This window comes from Podarcis erhardii, assembly GCF_964252035.2.
Source record: "Podarcis erhardii genome assembly, chromosome: 3".
Classification (NCBI taxonomy): Eukaryota; Metazoa; Chordata; class Lepidosauria; order Squamata; family Lacertidae; genus Podarcis; species Podarcis erhardii.
Window position 1 is genome coordinate 10,378,159 of NC_138507.1, and position 17,658 is coordinate 10,395,816.

The following is a 17,658-nucleotide window of genomic DNA, read 5'->3' on the forward strand; positions in this document are numbered from 1 at the left end:
ACTGAAGGAATGCCATATGAGTGAATCCCACAACCCTGCTAAGCATTTAATACCATGTTGCGCCCAGGGCAGCTTGGCACAGGCAAAACAAGGTGTCTGCGAGAGCAAATTCACAAAACAAGAATCCTTCGCATGCCGCATTTTTAAACTCCACCCATACTTCGACAAGGCAGGACATTTTGCAGGAAGTCAAAATTACAGAATTTGAAAATGAAAAATAAAAAACCCATTCTACAATCCAGGAAAAGAGCAACTGAGCTCCTGGCACGTCTGATAATAAATTCTGAACTTTAGTCTGGATAACCTAATCCCCGTGAACTCAACCCCAGGTGGCAAGTGTCGTTCAGTGAAAAGCTGAGGTTGCGGGAGGGAGAGGTGAACAGCAGTAATGCATGTATGTGTTTTAAATAATTCTTTTTTTAATTGTTGAGGCAGTAATAGTTGGTTCATGGAACTGCAATATACAGAGAGGTGAAATAAATAGCTTATATATATAATATATATTTATATATATAATAGAGCTGGTTTTAAAATATTCCCTTATCATTGGTGTATTAGGTTATTTTACTTAGTCACTTGAAGGTCGATAGCAGCATTCTCCAGAAGTGAGCGAAACAATTGCAGGATCACAGAGCTGTGACACCTTATGTCGTCAGAAAGGGTTACAAAGGACTGAGGTACTGAGCCCTCTACGGAAGCTCAATGATTGATTTGCAGACCATCTTGTCTCGTTCAAGATCGCAGCAGACAATAAAAAGAGATCACCGCAACACCAGAGAATTATCCAAGTTGTTTCGGGGACTTTGGGAAAGGTGAGCGTTGGTTTTCTTTGGTTTGTGGTTTTGGTTTCTACTCTTATTTTAAGGTGAATTCGTTCCCTAGGGATTGGCTTGGAAAAGTCACCCATTCCAAAAAGAGAATTAAGCACCTATATGTCAATCCACAGAAGGGGGAGGGGAAGGGGGGAAGTAAATTTAAATAGAGCCATTCATTTTTGTTTGTCTTCAAGTCACAATAAATCTTTTACAGCTCCCCCAGTGGGTTTTTCTTTTCTTTTCTTTTTCAATCCAGTCTTTTTTTAAAAAAAATCAACACAATGTACAAAAATAGAGCTTCTCCCTTATTTTTAGTGTAAAAATATTTCTCTGGAACAGTCTATCTTTTGTAGTTCATTTGCATGACACTGTCTTTGTCTATCTTTTAACTGGGGTTGGTGGGTCGTATTCTCCTAGTCCTCTTGGTCACTGTCGTATACTTGAAAGGTTTCTGTAATTCCACTTGGCCCTTTGGGTATCTTTTCATAAAATGAACGTCTTGCTGGTTCTCCCGTGTCTTGGGCCCTTTCCGGGGCCTCCCCTTTTTGGTGAAGCCGACGTACCAGCCCGTGTACTTTGCCGACATCAGCGCCGTATAGTTGTTCTCAAGGACCTTCTCGATGAAGACACACTCCTTGCTGGTGCCGTCCGGCTGAAAATGAAATAGGAAGAGAAAGTCAACAAAAATGGCAAATGGTTCACACAGCCAGTTGACCAAAGTACACTTCATTCTGGGAACATCAATGGCCGTGCCCATTCCTATAGCTGGTTCTATAGAAGGAGAGGAAGATTAGGACGATTTGGTCTTGTTTATTGCGTTATTATCTTTTCCTTATTAAAATTTGTATACTGCCCTATACCCGCAGGTCTCAGGACAGTTCACAGCATGAAATCAAAATGCAAAATACATGATAAAAACAAAAACAAGAGCAACCCAATAACTCCCCACCTCCCCAACACATTTTAAAAGGGCATTGGATGTCAATTAGCCAAAGACCTAGTTGAAGAAGAACAGTTTTGCCTGGTGCCTAAAGGTATATAATGCAGGTGCCAGGTGAACGTCCCTGGGGAGAGCATTCCACAAATGGGGAGCCACTGAAGAGAAGGCCCTGTTCTCATGTTGCCACCCTCCGGACCGCTCATGGAGGAGGCACACGAAGAAGGGCCTCAGAAGATGATCTCAGGGTCTGAGTAGGTTCATATGGAGAGAGGAGGTCATTGAGGTATTGCCATCCTGAGCCATTTATTCTAATAAGAAGGGCTGCTTGTATGCCATGATTGCGTGTTAAGATCCCAAGACCTCCCCCAATAAATAAAGACACAATTGACACAGAATTTAGTTTAAGCTTGTTGACATAATTTTGGCCACAACTTTATTGATTACAGATTGTGAGTGGTTGGTTTAGGCATTGGTTCCCGACTAGCTGCCCCTGACCTCAGCAGGGCAGCACTGACAACTGGACACCAGCAGAGGTCAGTACAGTGGTACCTCGGGTTAAGTACTTAATTCGTTCCGGAGGTCCGTTCTTAACCTGAAACTGTTCTTAACCTGAAGCACCACTTTAGCTAATGGGGACTCCCGCTGCTGCCGCGCCGCCGGAGCACGATTTCTGTTCTCATCCTGAAGCAAAGTTCTTAACCTGAAGTACTATTTCTGGGTTAGCAGAGTCTGTAACCTGAAGCGTATGTAACCTGAAGCGTCTGTAACCCGAGGTACCACTGTACAGGTAAACATTGTGGGGGAGCATTGAACCAGGCACAGTCTCAAGCTTACCCTCAAGTGCTCCCAGGGGCTCTGGCATGGCCCTAACCCCTGGAAGGGGATCGGACAAAAACATTGTGCATTGGAGGGGCAGATGTGACAACCTCTCCTCCCCTCCACATTGAACCAATGCCTAACCGCCAAACCTTACAAAGTTGTGACGATTTGCTACGCAGCAGGCGAAACCCAAGTGGCACCAGCCAATCTGCCAAATGGGGGAATTCCTACTGGGCCCCTGTCCCAAAAACAGACGACCCACAATGGCATAGCAAGGTCAAAATGGACCGTAAATATAGGGAGGGTGAGCGGGTGATCCAATGCACGAGGTGAAAAGAGGAAGCTCAGCGCAATGTGCTGCGGTACATATAGGTCCCTTGGTTAATGCATGAACAATCCCAATGGCCAGAATTACCCCAGCAACCGAGGGACCACCAATTGGGTTGTTGTGGCTATCCAATCGCTCCCACCCACACAAGCGGTGAAGTCAGTCCTGATGATCTCACCACAACATGTGTTCTCTGTGAGGAGGACACGATTTCTGTGGGAGTGCAAAATAAATTAAGCCTCTTCCTATTTTTTTTTTTCTTGTTGAAAAGTAAGTTTGTGGCCTTTACAGCTATGAAAGAATGCTTAAAAGAGTTAGGGTGAAATGCCAACTGAAATATTAGGGGTAAAAGAAGGAGCAGGTGTGGGTTTTTTGGGGGGTGGGGTCTCACTAGTTGGGCGAGTTTTATTGGCCTGGCTCATTTATGACTAGCAAAACTGTATTTATGCAAAAAAAAAATTATCACATCACTATATGGGAGCACAGAGCAGCTGGTGATACAGTTTTGCATACTCAGCAGTAGAACTCTGTTAAATAAAAAGACGATCACAAAATCAGATGTAAAAGCAATAAAAGAGACAGCAAAAGCTGTAGAACCATTAAAAAATGCCAGTTATACTCAAAAGGCCCAATCAAATAGAAAATAGCAACAAGAATAAAATGCAGAATATAGTTTGTGAACAATGGAAAATTCATGCAACTGTCCATAACATACACAGGTTGCAGAATCTAGCTGTTCTTCAAGCAGAATTTTGATTTCCTGGCCACATAATGTACCTGGCTTGTCTCTTTGTTTAGCACAAGTATACACAACCCTGTATATAAGACTGTTACAATAAGTATAATATAGTCAAACGCGAAGGCTCCTTTTGACTGTTATTTGAAAATCAGTCCAGCACATCATGCATGAAATTGTAACTGCATCAGGGCTGCCAACCATGGCTGGAGAGACAGCCAAACATTTTAGGCCTGTAAGGATCTGCTTCCACGGCTGGCTGTTTCCTCCTCTGCTTAAATTTCATCAAATCCTAAGTGGTTGTAATCATATGTGAAGTTAAGCTTGAAATAAAAAGTCTCCTGATGTGTCTTGCTTTTTTAAAAATAACAAAACTGTGTATTTTCTGCTAAATATCTGGGTTTGGAGACAATGAGCAAAGAGTTCTGCAACCCCATTGATCAGAAGTCAAAGTACTGGAATCAGGCAAGGTTAGGGTCTGAGCCTGGGAAATGGTATTAGCCACCAAACATATGCATTGAAGGATTTGTGTACACTGAGTGAAGAGATCAAAGTCAATCATGTATTTGAGGAGCAAATGTTGGACTTGCTTCAGATAAACGTAATAATTGTCTTGCTTTGTGCTGAATAGCACAAATGGATTTCAGGATTTGTTTCTGCCAAATTGGAGCCAAGAAAAAAAAAATATTCAGCATGCCTCTGGAATGGATCGATTGCTTCTCTGCCGGAAATATACAGGGGAACCATAGTGTTATGATTCCAGAGATCTGGAGCATTCTGTCATCTCTCCTTTGGTCTGACAACTTAGCTCAGTCAAGCTTTTCCTAATACTGCCAAATCAGCAAACTTCAAAACTATGAAAACACTACCATTGCTGACATGATTGCTATCTTTTGAGTCCTGGATTAAATGAGGTTTTTTAAAAAAGAAAAAGAAAGAAAACAGAATAGAAGAATTGAGTCAGATCTCCGTACAAATATAACCAAAATGCAAATTCAATCAAATACTGGTCTAGGACAAATGCTTAGTACCTTTACTGGAAATGAAGGATGTCTCAAATCAGGCTTGTTCAAGGATTATGCCCTTAGCACTTCCGCTTTTAGAAGGAAGTTCAGTAGAAAAAGTGTTCTTGATTTCTCCTAGAACCAGTCTCTGGTTTATAACTCAACTCTCCTACCCATTAAGAAATTTTAGACTGCAATGTTGCCTGGGAAGCAATCCTGTTGAACTCAATGGGGCGAACTTCTCAGTAGACATGTATAGGATCGCCCCGTGCAATCCTTAATTAGTATATAATAAGATTGCAAGGACGTGGTCATGCTGCAGTCCCCACGGCCACCAACAGGCGGTCACATGGACTGCTGCATGATGGCAGAGCAGCAGGCAGGTTTCGTAGACATGCAGGTGAGCAAGGAAGCAGGTGGTTTAGGCAAGTCACAGAAGAGCAGCAAGGACAGGCTGGGACAGGAAGGTTACTGGTGAGCTGCCCTCTACTGCCCCACTTGTTCCTCTGAAGTTTGCCTGAGCTATGATTTGGCCAAGCTGGCGGGGGGCAGGGGGCAAACAAGCAGGTTGGTGGATGAGCTCAGAGGAGGGAACCAGAGGCAGATGGAGGTAGGCAGGCTTGCAGGTGGAGTGAAAAGGTTTAGTATGAGGTAGGCTTGCAAGTATTAGGGGAACAACGGAGAGAAGATCTTCCCTCCATCATCAACCTCCCTCATGCTCTTAACCATGGCGGCAGCTGCATATGAAAATGCAGTCTTCCTTCTGTCTCTGCACAGAAGAGGTTATATTTTCTGAGAATCATCCGGAAAAAAATATCTCAAAGGACCTGGCATTTTGCCATTGTACTGTTGAGAGTGTATTAACTTATGGTCTGTGTGTGTGGTTTGGGAGCTGCACGGTAAGGGGAAAAACAATGCTGTCCAGGGTTGTAAAGACTGTGGAGAGAATAATTGGGTGCACTCTTCCCACCTTGGATCAAATCTATGCTTCCGGGTGCCATAAGAAAGCTGCAGAGATAGCGCAGGATAGTGCGCACCCCGGAAATTATCTCTTTCAGCTTCAGCCTTCTGGAAGAAGGTACAGGGTTATAAAGACTAGGAGGTCCGTTCTTAACCTGAAACTGTTCTTAACCTGAAGCACCACTTTAACTAATGGGGCCTCTAACTGCTGCCGTGCCACCAGAGCATGATTTCTGTTCTCATCCTGAAGCAAAGTTCTTAACCCGAGGTACTATTTCTGGGTTAGTGGAGTCTGTAACCTGAAGTGTATGTAACCCTAGGTACCACTGTATCTGGCTTTTAGAAGACATCTGAAGGCAGCCCTGTCTAGGGAATTTTTTAATGTTTGATGTTTTAATTGTATTTTTAATATTCTGTCAGAAGCCGCCCAGAGTGGCTGGGGAAACCCAGCCAGATGGGCGGGGTATAAATAATGAATTATATCATCATCATCATCATCATCATCATCATCATCATCCTATAAATACTATCTCGTTCTTTACTTAGGTGAGGGAAATCCAGCCGAAGTGGTTTTGAATCAGTTCAGAATGTTGAATGGTTTCTTTAAATGTAAAGGTTCATCATTGTTCCACTCGATGTGTATGTCTTTAAGGGGACAGAGCAAGGGCCAGAGCAAAATAACAAGACCCAGCTTTACAGCTGTGAAACATAGCAGGTGCTGCTGAGTTGTATTGATTAAGCTGTGTCAGCAATTGGGTGTAGTATATAAGGAGCAGCACCTAGCTCTCCCATTACCCTGGGGGATGGGTTGGTGGTTGGGTCTGGTTTGTTGGTGTATTTAGTGTAAATGGAGTTTTTGTTTTTCTTATTAAAACTTTGTTTAAGTTATTTTTGAGTCCCTTTTTAATGCATGGTCTCCCCAGCAAGCTCTCTGCAGCGCTACCATACTGCAAATAGCCAACACAGAACTGTGATAAACTGTAACTTGACCCCCTAAAAAAATTAATCAATGGATATATGTAATTTGAAGGAGGAAATGGCACATCCTTTAATGATGTCAGTTGTCTTTGTCAAATGAGAAGGTAGAATGAATTTCAGTTCTCGGACATTCGTTTTGCAATGACTAGCATAGCAAGAGCTGGAGGGAACAGTTTTAGGGCACTTTTCCCTGGCGATGAAAACAACAAGCTCAATGTCAACAAGCTCAATACCTGTGTTGCAGCCACATTTCGACATTGCTGAGCATGCTCACAGCAGCTTCCTAAGTACAAAGAGCTCTGGGTCAAGTAGTTTACAGATAGACACTTGGCATCCGTATTCTGAGCCACATTTTCTGGGAAACGGCATTTCCCTGAGGAGATTTCACCCCTCCCATATCCAAGAATCTCCTGACGAGTCTGCTGATTCTCCAGAGAGGAGGAGCAGTGTTCTGCTTTCTACTTATTCAGCTCCAGCACCAAGTCAGTCAGTCAGTCAGTCAGTCAGTGTGTCGGAGAGAGAGAGAGACTGAGTGTTAGAGATCGTGTGTAGAGATAAGGTTGCTGCTAAGAGCAGCTGCAGACACTCAGTGCAGCATTCATTTATGCTTAGACCTATTTAGCTCTGTATATAGTTTTGTATTATAGTTGTAGTTATAGAATAAAAGAAGATATTCTACAGAGCTGCTCTCCGAGTCGTTTATACACTGCTAGACTCTGCTATACTCTGCTGTGCGACGACTGTATTGTGGAAGTGAATCCGGTGCTCACAACTCTAAGCTGTGAGTCCACAGCACTTTGACCTGTTCCTGTCTAGAAGGTGGTCTCTGGAAGTGCTACCCAGCTCGCCTAGCCCAGTCAGGGCTGAAGTGCATGAGTCCAGTTGGTGACACTGGCTCAAGGGCGATGCTGACATTCCCTAGGCTTAGATGCTGCCACTGCAACATCCTCCCTTAAAGAGGGCACATACTGCGGTGAGACCTGGAAAACCGACACCCTGTGTTGTGGGTGGTTACGATTGGTCAGCCACAACACCCCATTGGCAGGTTCCTCATAGCTGGGTGCAATGTGGCCAATGGGACGCAGTCCAAATGGTTCGAGGGACCTATTTATGCCCATGCATGTGCTTCCTCTTTCGGCATGTGCAATCAGAATATCTGCCCACCTCTCCCTACTTTTAGGGCTTTGCGCTTGACCTTGCTATGCCGTTGTGTGTCGTCTGTCGTTGGGACAGGGGCACAGCAGGAATTTTCCCCACTTAGCTGATTGGCTGGTGCCATTTGGGTTTCGCTTGCCACGTAGCAAATCATCACAACTTGTAAGGTTGTGGATAGGCTCTGGTTCAGGTGATAGGGATGGGAGAACGCTCTCGCCATCCCTATGTGAAGGGTATTCCGTTAAAGGAATCCAGGGACTCATTGATTTTGGTCAACCCCTGAGAGGGGGTTGTGCCCATGCCTGAGTCCAGGGGAACTTTTGCGTGGTGGAGATAGCCCTTTCCCAGCTTTCCGCTTATCCAGGTGTTCACCCTTGGCTGACCTATGCTGGAACCCTGGGTCAGCGCTACCTGCATGGCAGGGAGCTAGTTAAACCAGAGCCCATGCAACCAGTCACTTTCTGAAATCAATAAAGTTGTGGCCTAAATTCTGCCAAAAACCAAAACCAAAATTTGAGTCAAGTGTTAATTTATTTAGGGGGCAGGTTTCTGGGTCTGCAAAATAGTGCTCAATTGGTAACATTAAGCACATTCTGTTCGGTATAGGTTCGTATTCTGAGACCGGGAATTAAGAACTTTGGTACCATCCCGTAAGATGGTAGCTACCGCTTGCCCAGGATATGATATCTGAAAAGGGAATAAAGCGGTATTTACCATGAACCATGCTGGATGTTGCTAAAATGAATAACAGTGATGAGAGAAGAAAGCATTTGACAGTCCTTGTGCACCTTGGTGAGCCTGCCATGGGTGGTTTTACTCGGTACTTCAATTATGGGGAGAAAGCTTAGGAGATCCTTCCTGAAAGCCATAAACTCTGCTCCTGACCCCCTCCAATTAAAGCCAAACCATGCCTCTGTAACCTACTAAAAGCAGCAGCTAGGAGGGCACATCACAAAGGGTAGGGGTACAGCCTTTTGGCCAGGGCCCTGCAGGATCTGATTTCTTTTCACACAGCCTGTAAGACAGAGTTGTGTAAGACAGAAGGAGAAAGGAAAAAAAGAAAGAGGGGAGGGAATCAACTTTGGCTTGGAATCAAGACTTTGGCTTGGAATCAACTTGATCCCCTCCACCCCTTCCTTCCTTCCTTCCTTCCTTCCTTCCTTCCTTCCTTCCTTCCTTTCTTTCTTTCTTTCTTTCTTTCTTTCTTTCTTTCTTTCTTTCTTTCCTTTCTCCTTCTGTGATGGAACTCCTATGTGGGGACTTCCCTGGCTTTTTCCTGGCCCACGTAGGACCAGTCTTCATAGTTAGCCTTGGTGAAGACTTGACGTTTTCATCCCCCAAAAAGTTTTTGATCTGAGTTTCCACTGAAATGAGGCTGCATTTTAATGTTGTATTTTAATCTTGTTTTTTAAGTTGAATTTCAATCAATTGTTTTTATGCCTGGTGTTAGCCGCCCTGAGCCCAGTCTTGGCTGGGGAGGGCGGGGTATAAATAAAACTATTATTATTATTATTATTATTATTATTATTATTATTATTATTCCCTATAATTTGAACACGGCCAATCCGTATTAGGGGAGGTGCCATCACATCTTTCTGACACCTCTTATATATTTATTGTTTCAGAACAACCTTAATGCTGGCAGAGAATGAAGTCTTGGTTCTTGTTCTTGTTTTTGGAAAGGGGTTATTTTTTCAATTGCTACCGGGCAATGAGGTGATAAGTCTGTACGGCTGCCACTTTTTTAAAAAAAAAAAAAAAAGCAAGATAACATTGACTTTATGTTACAACATTGTAATGAGGGATATCTATAATGGGGATAAAGTACGCACGTTGATGGGTCATATCCGACAGGAAGGAAACGGAGTTGAAAAAGAGCGAGTGCCCTTTGAGAAGTCCCCTGGAACACTTACTGGATTGTTTGCCCGAAGCATTTGGTTAATTATCTCTCCGGTAGTAAACAAGGAACATCTTGAACCGAGACTAGGCAAACCTGCTGAAACATTTGCTACTCTTATATTGACATTCCGCAAATCGGCCAGCTCCTCTCCTCACCTTTTATAGTCCAATTTGGCCTACTTGGAGCTTTGCTTTCACGTTTTTAGGTTCTCTAATCTGGAGGATCAAAGGACAGTCTGTTGTGACTGCACAAATGCTCTCTTCTAAGCAATGCCTTGAGTTGAGGACACTCGGCAGAATTTCTCTTAAACTATGGGGCCATCCGAAGGGTATCCACATTTACTCTGAAGGCAGTCGTGTAGATTTCACGAGGAATTACTCCCAAGTTGAGGGGTTGTTGTTGTTTTGGTGGGTGGGGTAAATTCATTTTTTTAAAAAAAGTAATTTTTATTTGCGTTTTTACATACAATTCAAAAAGAATAGGTAAAGAATATAAGAAATGTAAAAACAAAACCACAACAAACTAAGGAAACAAAACAAAACAAAACAAAACACCTAAAGACTTCCTCTCCTTCTCTGTTATCCTCTCCTCCATGTATTCCGAGTTACAAAGTTCTACTCTTCTCACTAGTTATCTCCTACTCCCTCATATACTGCTAAATTTATTCAAGTCCTGCTAATCTGTTCACTTCCTTATACTGGTTTTTAAAAAGGGTGGGTGGTAAATTCGGTTCAGTTCACTTTTTAATATCAACCTGCTCCAATTAACGCTTCTTGAAACAGTATGCAAAGCAAAGCATAACAATCCTTCGAAATGTGCGCTTCTCCAAATTTTGAGATGCAGCTGTCTAGCCAGATAAATCATTCACAAAAATGGAAATATGTGAGGGAAATGCATATATTAGTGAAAATAATATATGAAAACGTGTTACGTGAAGAAAAATTCATTGCAGAATGTGCATGTTGGGCAAAACTGCATACACAAAAGTGTTTATTAGGAGATAAAGGTAAAGGGACCCCTGGCCATTAGGTCCAGTTGTGGCTGACTCTGGGGTTGCGGCCCTCATCACACTTTATTGGACGAGGGAGCCAGCGTACAGCTTCCAGGTCAGGTGGCCAGCATGACTAAGCCGCTTCTGGCGAACCAGAGCAGCGCACAGAAACGCCGTTTACCTTCTTGCCGGAGAGGTACTTATTTATCTACTTGCACTTTGACGTGCTTTCAAACTGCTAGGTTAGCAGGAGCAGGGACCGAGCAATGGGAGCTCACCCCGTCGCGGGGATTCGAACCGCCAACCTTCTGATCGGCAAGTCCTAGGCTCTGTGGTTTAACCCACAGCGCCACCCGCGTCCCTTATTAGGAGATATGCGCACTTAAAATGCTGGTTGATTTTCATGAGGGTTTTTGTTTGAAAAAAAGAAAAGAATTGCATACTTATGTACACCTTCCTCCCAAGTAAGTGTACATGAAATACCAGCTTGTCAATGCAGAGGAAATGCAGCAGTGACAATGTTGTACTGACTTATTATTAAAAATAATGTAAACATTCAGCCATCTTAGGTGTTTTTTTAAAAAAAAAAAATTGGAAGGAAAAGGGCTCAGCCAAATTTGGCATGTGTGTGTCATGTAGCTGTTTTAAAAGATACAGAAAAGGACAGGGTAAACAATGCAGAACAAATCTTCATCCTTGCAGCAGAAGCAAAAAGCATGGGTGGTTTGGGTTCAGGCTGGGCCAAACTTTCTCAGAAAATAACCTTCAAACAAGTTTTTGGTTGTGGTTTTCTTTATCAAACTCCCCCTGAGCTATTGGACAGTTTTAGTCCTCCCCGGGGAATGTTCCGTGAAATGGCCATCCTAATATCCCCACTTGAACATAGGTAATATAATAATAATAATAATAATAATAATAATAATAATAATAATAATAATATTTATACCCCGCCCATCTGGCTGAGTTTCTCCAGCCACTCTGGGCAGCTTCCAACAAAAAATTAAAAATACATTAAAACATCAGTCATTAAAAACTTCCCTAAACAGGACTGCCTTCAGATGTCTTCTAAAAGTCAGATAGTTGTTTATTTCCTTGGCATCTGATGGGAGCGTGTTCCACAGGGCAGGCGCCACTACCGAGAAGGCCCTCTGCCTGGTTTCCTGTAACCTCACTTCTCGCAGGGAGGGAACCGCCAGAAGGCCCTCGGAGCTGGACCTCAGTGTCCGGGCTGAGCAATGGGGGTGGAGACGCTCCTTCAGGTATACTGATATTTTAATATCAGGTTCTAATATTACATTTTAATTATGTTGAAGGAAACTGTGGGCTTGATCCCTTCTCCTTTCATTCCTCTCCTCCTCTGCCAAGATGAATAACAGAGCTTCATTCGATTATGAGTGACCCAAAATTTCCGAGAAGAGGGGTGTATGAGAAGGGAATTTCACTTTCCCTCCCTCAGGAATTATCTGTGAAATCTTCCACCCTCCCCTGCAACTTTGCCACTTGCAAACAATGTGGAGAATTGTAGCAGACTGTTTTCATGTAACCCTGGTTTGGATCATATGCTCTATTTCCAGGGGATAGGACCAGGGTTTCTAAGAAAACAATCAGTTAACCAGTATACTTTTACAAACTCACCTAAACAGTTGCATGAAACCTCAAATCACCAAGCCTTATGCCCATGCTATGATTTCCAGTAATCTTTCGAACAGCCCTGTTAGGGAGTCAAATGCTGATATTGCAATATTGTAGATGATGGAGATAGCAATGACAAACCTAGATAGCATCTTAAAAAGCAGAGACATCACCTTGCCAACAAAGGTCCGTATAGTTAAAGCTATGGTTTTCCCAGTAGTGATGTATGGAAGTGAGAGCTGGACCATAAAGAAGGTTGATCGCCAAAGAATTGATGCTTTTGAATTATGGTGCTGGAGGAGACTCTTGAGAGTCCCATGAACTGCAAGATCAAACCTATCCATTCTGAAGGAAATCAGCCCCGAGTGCTCACTGGAAGGACAGATCCTGAAGCTGAGGCTCCAATACTTTGGCCACCTCATGAGAAGAGAAGACTCCCTGGAAAAGACACTGATGTTGGGAAAGATTGAGGGCACAAGGAGAAGGGAACGACAGAAGACGAGATGGTTGAACAGTGTTGTCGAAGCTACCAGAATGAGTTTGTCCAAACTGCGGGAGGCAGTGGAAGACAGGAGTGCCTGGCGTGCTCTGGTCCATGGGGTCACGAAGAGTCGGACATGACTAAACGACTAAACAACAACAAAGACGATGGGGATAATGGACTGTCATAAGCTGTTTAGCAAGTTGAAATTTGAACTTCCTGCCTTATTCCCTCCAACAGCGTACTCTCCACTTGTTCTCAGAATGCTCTGTTTGGTGAAAAAACAGAGGTCCATCTGTGCTGTTTGTTTTTTAAGAAACTACCTCAGAGAACAGTGAATTCGCCCCTGACACTTAATAGCGTTTCTGTCTTCACCCTTATCTCCATTACTTAGTTAATGAGTGTTGCTTACATTCTTCTCCACTTTAGCCTGACTTGCTACTATGGGGGTGATATGGCCTGGTTTGCGCATGGGCCAGAATGAGATGCCAAAAACTGCAGTGGTAGAATGGACCCAACTACTTGAGGCTGTGGTGCAGGAATCATGTTTTTAATCCCCCACATACTGGAGTAAATATCTGAACTATTTGAAAAGCCAATGTAATAAACAGATAACGCTAGTAGGACGGACCGCAAGAAGTTCTGTAAGGAGAACTATTTGAAATATTGCAAGAAAGACTATGATGAGAATTATCATTTAAGGATAATTAAAAGTAATAGAGAAATTAAGAAACACAGAACAAGTGATAAAGAACGGAAAATCTTCAGAAGTTGTTGATGGAAGTCTAAAATAGTGTATAAGATAAGAAGTTACGTTAAATGGTTGTTGGAAATGATATGTTAAAAAAACCAATAAAAATGTATTTTTAAAAAAGAAAATTGCTGAGGCCCGCTAGTGACAAAATGGTGGTTCAGGGACACAAAATGGTGGCAGATGGAGGCCTAATCAGTTGGCAGTTGCTGAAATCATTCTCTGCTGATATCTAACCAATCTTTGGAAATGGCTATGTTCTTTGTCACTGCATTTTCCTTGTGGTAAGGGGTTCCAAAACTCAGCTTTCCTCAAGCTAAGTAGATGCCTGCCCTTTCCCGAATTTAGGCAGAAATTGCTGATCAAAAGACTAAGTTGTTTCATAATTCTTCCTTCCCACCCTCACCTGCCTCTCAAAGTATTTTTACCTATCTTCTGTAATTTCTTCTCCTACTCTCCTTTCACACTCAACTTGCATCTAATTCCCCATCACACACACACACACACACACACAGACAGACAGACAGACACACACAAATCCTGCTATTTTATTTCATTCCTCCTCCCTGGTCCTTTTGTATTCCTTTCTTCCTCTTATAATAGCTTGATGCTCTTATTCCTTTAATTGTAATTATCATTTTTTAATTTGTTTATTAGCAACAGCAGTGGCAGCAACAACCTTTCACCTCTCATTCTTTCAACACTTTCTCAGCCCCTTCCTTCCTTCCTTCCTTCCTTCCTTCCTTCCTTCCTTCCGTCCCTTCCCTTAATTCAGCATGCAATTTGCTGATGCTTGCAGTGGTCCAGCCAAAAGTGATGACATGTCCAGGAGGTCAATAAGGCAAGTGAGGAAGCCCTGGGCAGGATGTGTCACTAAAACCCACCTGAAAGGTTGGATCCCAGCTCTCTGTTTGAAAAACACTGTGTTGGCTTTTAATCATAAGGTGCTTTTTTAAAAACAGGGGGGCGGGGAATGGCTTCCTCAACTGTAGCCTAACGTTTTGCAGTCTATTCAACCCTCTCAAGTTTCTACCACCACATTCTGCTACACATATAGGCCAGAAAGCAGAAGGGCTGGCTCCACCATTGGGCAGAGTGAAGCGGTGGCCTCAGGCAGCTGATTTGGGCTGACATGAAAGGACAGCAAACTAATTTATTTATATTGTATCTGGACTCCCAAGGAGAAGTGCTTGTGGGATTTTTCTGCTAGACTTGCATATTGTGCATCTTGACTGAGGGGGAAAGTGAGAGAGGGGACATTTGCTGCTTTGGGCAGCAAACTGTACTGAGCCAGCCCTGAGAGGAAAAACGAAATTGGATCTAGTTTCCCTTTCCTCACACGACGCTCTCATGAAAAGAACCAAAAAAAAGCTCTTCCTTGAGCAGATGTTACCTCCTGGGTCCAGAAGGGTACCTATGGATCAAAGCCTAAATTTCTCTGTGCATTACACCAGCACCAGTATATTATGTGTACCATTATCAGATGTTTCAGGGGAAAGGAAGTGATTTTTAAAAAATATAGATATTTTTTTAAAAACCCAGCTCACTACGGCATCAGAGTAATAACAACTAATAAATCTATCGAAAATCTTGGCAGATTGTTGTGGGTGTCAGGGAAGATTGTTGATCTGGAGCTACATCTTTTGCATAATGAAGCCATTGCATCAAACTGTCATAAGAATATTCCGTTCTCAGCTGTCTGACTCCATGCCAAGAAAATCCTGAAAATATTACCATCGAGAGTCCCTATGGCCTATGCATTTTCAGCTGCTTCATAGCACTGAAGGCCAGGCCATCCCTAGCAGTGAATGAACGCCAAGTGTTACTCATTACATGCATTCTTCCTCCAGCATGCTGGCCTCTGAACCTGAAGAATCCTCCGAGCTGCATACTCTGGAGTCTTGGCAGAAAACTCAGCAAAGATGTCGGAGGGGCACGCAACAGCTACGCAGGCACAGAATATGCATTTGAACGGGAAACAAGGGAAGTCCTACAATGATGGCGTTTGACACCATCGTCGTTTGTGCACAATATCCATCTGTTTGCGCAAAACTTTGCACAAGAAGAAGAGTTTGGATTTGATATCCCGCTTTATCACTACCCGAAGGAGTCTCAAAGCGGCTAACATTCTCCTTTCCCTTCCTCCCCCACAACAAACACTCTGTGAGGTGAGTGGGGCTGAGAGACTTCAAAGAAGTGTGACTAGCCCAAGGTCACCCAGCAGCTGCGTGTGGAGGAGCGGGGAAGCAAACCCGGTTCCCCAGATTATGAGTCTACTGCTCTGAACCACTACACCACACTGGCACAACAAAACAACTCCACGTTTTCTAACAGAAATGGGGCGAAACAGAGGGAATAACTAAATGAACAGATGCCAGCATGGTGTAGTGGTTCAGACCGGTGGACTTGTAATCTGGTGAACTGGGTTTGATTCCCTGCTCCTCCACATGCAGCTGCTGGGTGACCTTGGGCTAGTCATACTTCTCTGAAGTCTCTCAGCCTCACTAAACTCACAGAGTGTTTGTTGTGGGGGAGGAAGGGAAAGGATATTCTTAGCCGCTTTGAGACTCCTTCGAGTAGAGATAAAGCGGGATATCAAATCCAAACTCTCTCTCTAATGGCCAGTTGAACGGGAGGCAGAAATCAGGGAAATGGAATCTGTGCCGAATCCATGTGCTGATTACAATCAGACTGAAGAATATCCCCCAGATGCTTATAATCATGAACTCATAGAATCATAGTCTTGGAAGGGACCCCAAATGTCATCTAGCCCAACCCCCCGGCAATGCAGGAATCTCAACTAAAGCATCCATGGCAGATGGCCAGCCAACCTCTGCTTAAACACCTCCGATGAAGGAGAGGGACCACTTCCCGAGAGAGTCCATTCAACTGTCAAACAGCTCTTAGAAAAACTTGGTACAACTGTGTCCCACCACTGAAAAATGCTACTCTTAATCTGTAGTCAAATTGCTCTGTCGGTGAATGTAGAATGAGGAAGAGGCAGAGAGGAGGGCAAAGGAAGTGCAATCTTCTCAAACCCCAAGATAGGAAGTACCGTATTTTTTGCTCCATAAGACACACTTTTTTCCTCCTAAAAAGTAAGGGGAAATGTCTGTGCATCTTATGGAGCAAATGTGTGGTCCCTGGAGCCGAATTGCCTAGGGGTGAAAAGCAGATTGTGCCATTTTTATTTTTATTTTTGCTCTTTTTTTATAAAGAGGGAAGGGGGTGTTGAAACGAAGCCGCTGAGCAGCTGATTGGCAAGCGATCGGGAGGGAGATAAGGGATGTTAGCGATAAAGGAGGCTGCCTGGGGGGAGAGGTAAAAGCACATGAATCCTCTGGATTTTTGCATTGGGTCACCCCAAATTCACCATCAGATCACATAGCATGTCCATGGCTGCAGCCTGCACCAAAAAAACATGCATCCACTGTTTCGTGGGGCCGCAATGGTGCAAAAACGTGTTTACAAAGCACGGATCCACATGGATCCTCAGGATTTTTGCATTGGGTCACCCCAAATTCACCATCAGATCACATAGCATGTCCATGGCTATGCCTGCACCAAAACAATTACGCATCCATTGTTTTGTGGGGTCGCAATGGTGCAAAAACATGGGTACAAAGCACGGATCCACAAGGATCCTCAGGATTTTTGCATAGGGCTACCCCAAACTCACTGTCAAATCACATATCATGTCTGTGGCCACAGCATGAACCACAAAAATCATACATCCACTGTTTCGTTCAGAATTTTTTTTTCTTGGTTTCCTCCTCTAAAAACTAGGTGCGTCTTATGGTCAGGTGCATCTTATGGGGCGAAAAATACGGTATGAAAAGTCCTATTCAGGCACTATCACTCTAAGGCAAAACATGTACAGCAGATGTTTAGCCCCATTTTTGAGGTCACACAACTGAGGCCTCATTTGGACCTCTTACTGTTAGTTCTCCTAAATGTAGATTGAAATCAACTCAGGGAGGTCTTCAGCTGATCAGCAAGGGTTCCTAACTCCCAACAGTTTAACAACAAAATGACTTCTCCCCCAGTTGAGTGCTGAAATGAGGGCAGCTAACCAGAAACAGACTTCTGTGTGCAATGACAATGAGCTCAGTTCAGTTCTGGTACTGAAAACAAATTCCTAAGGCTCAGGATATACTCCAAGGCACCC

The 17,658-nt window shown here is 43.5% G+C and overlaps 1 protein-coding gene across 2 annotated transcripts in view; it reads right to left on the reverse strand.

The window, feature by feature from the left end:
- Positions 1 to 399: 399 nt before the first annotated feature.
- FGF18 (fibroblast growth factor 18) overlaps positions 400 to 17,658 on the reverse strand; it is a 143,892-nt gene continuing 126,633 nt past the window's right edge. For both annotated transcript variants that reach the window (XM_081855694.1, XM_081855695.1), the window contains exon 6: positions 400 to 1,467. In XM_081855694.1, the coding sequence (XP_081711820.1) occupies positions 1,201 to 1,467 (267 nt within the window). In that variant the 3' untranslated portion in view covers positions 400 to 1,200. The remainder of the gene's footprint in view (positions 1,468 to 17,658) is intronic.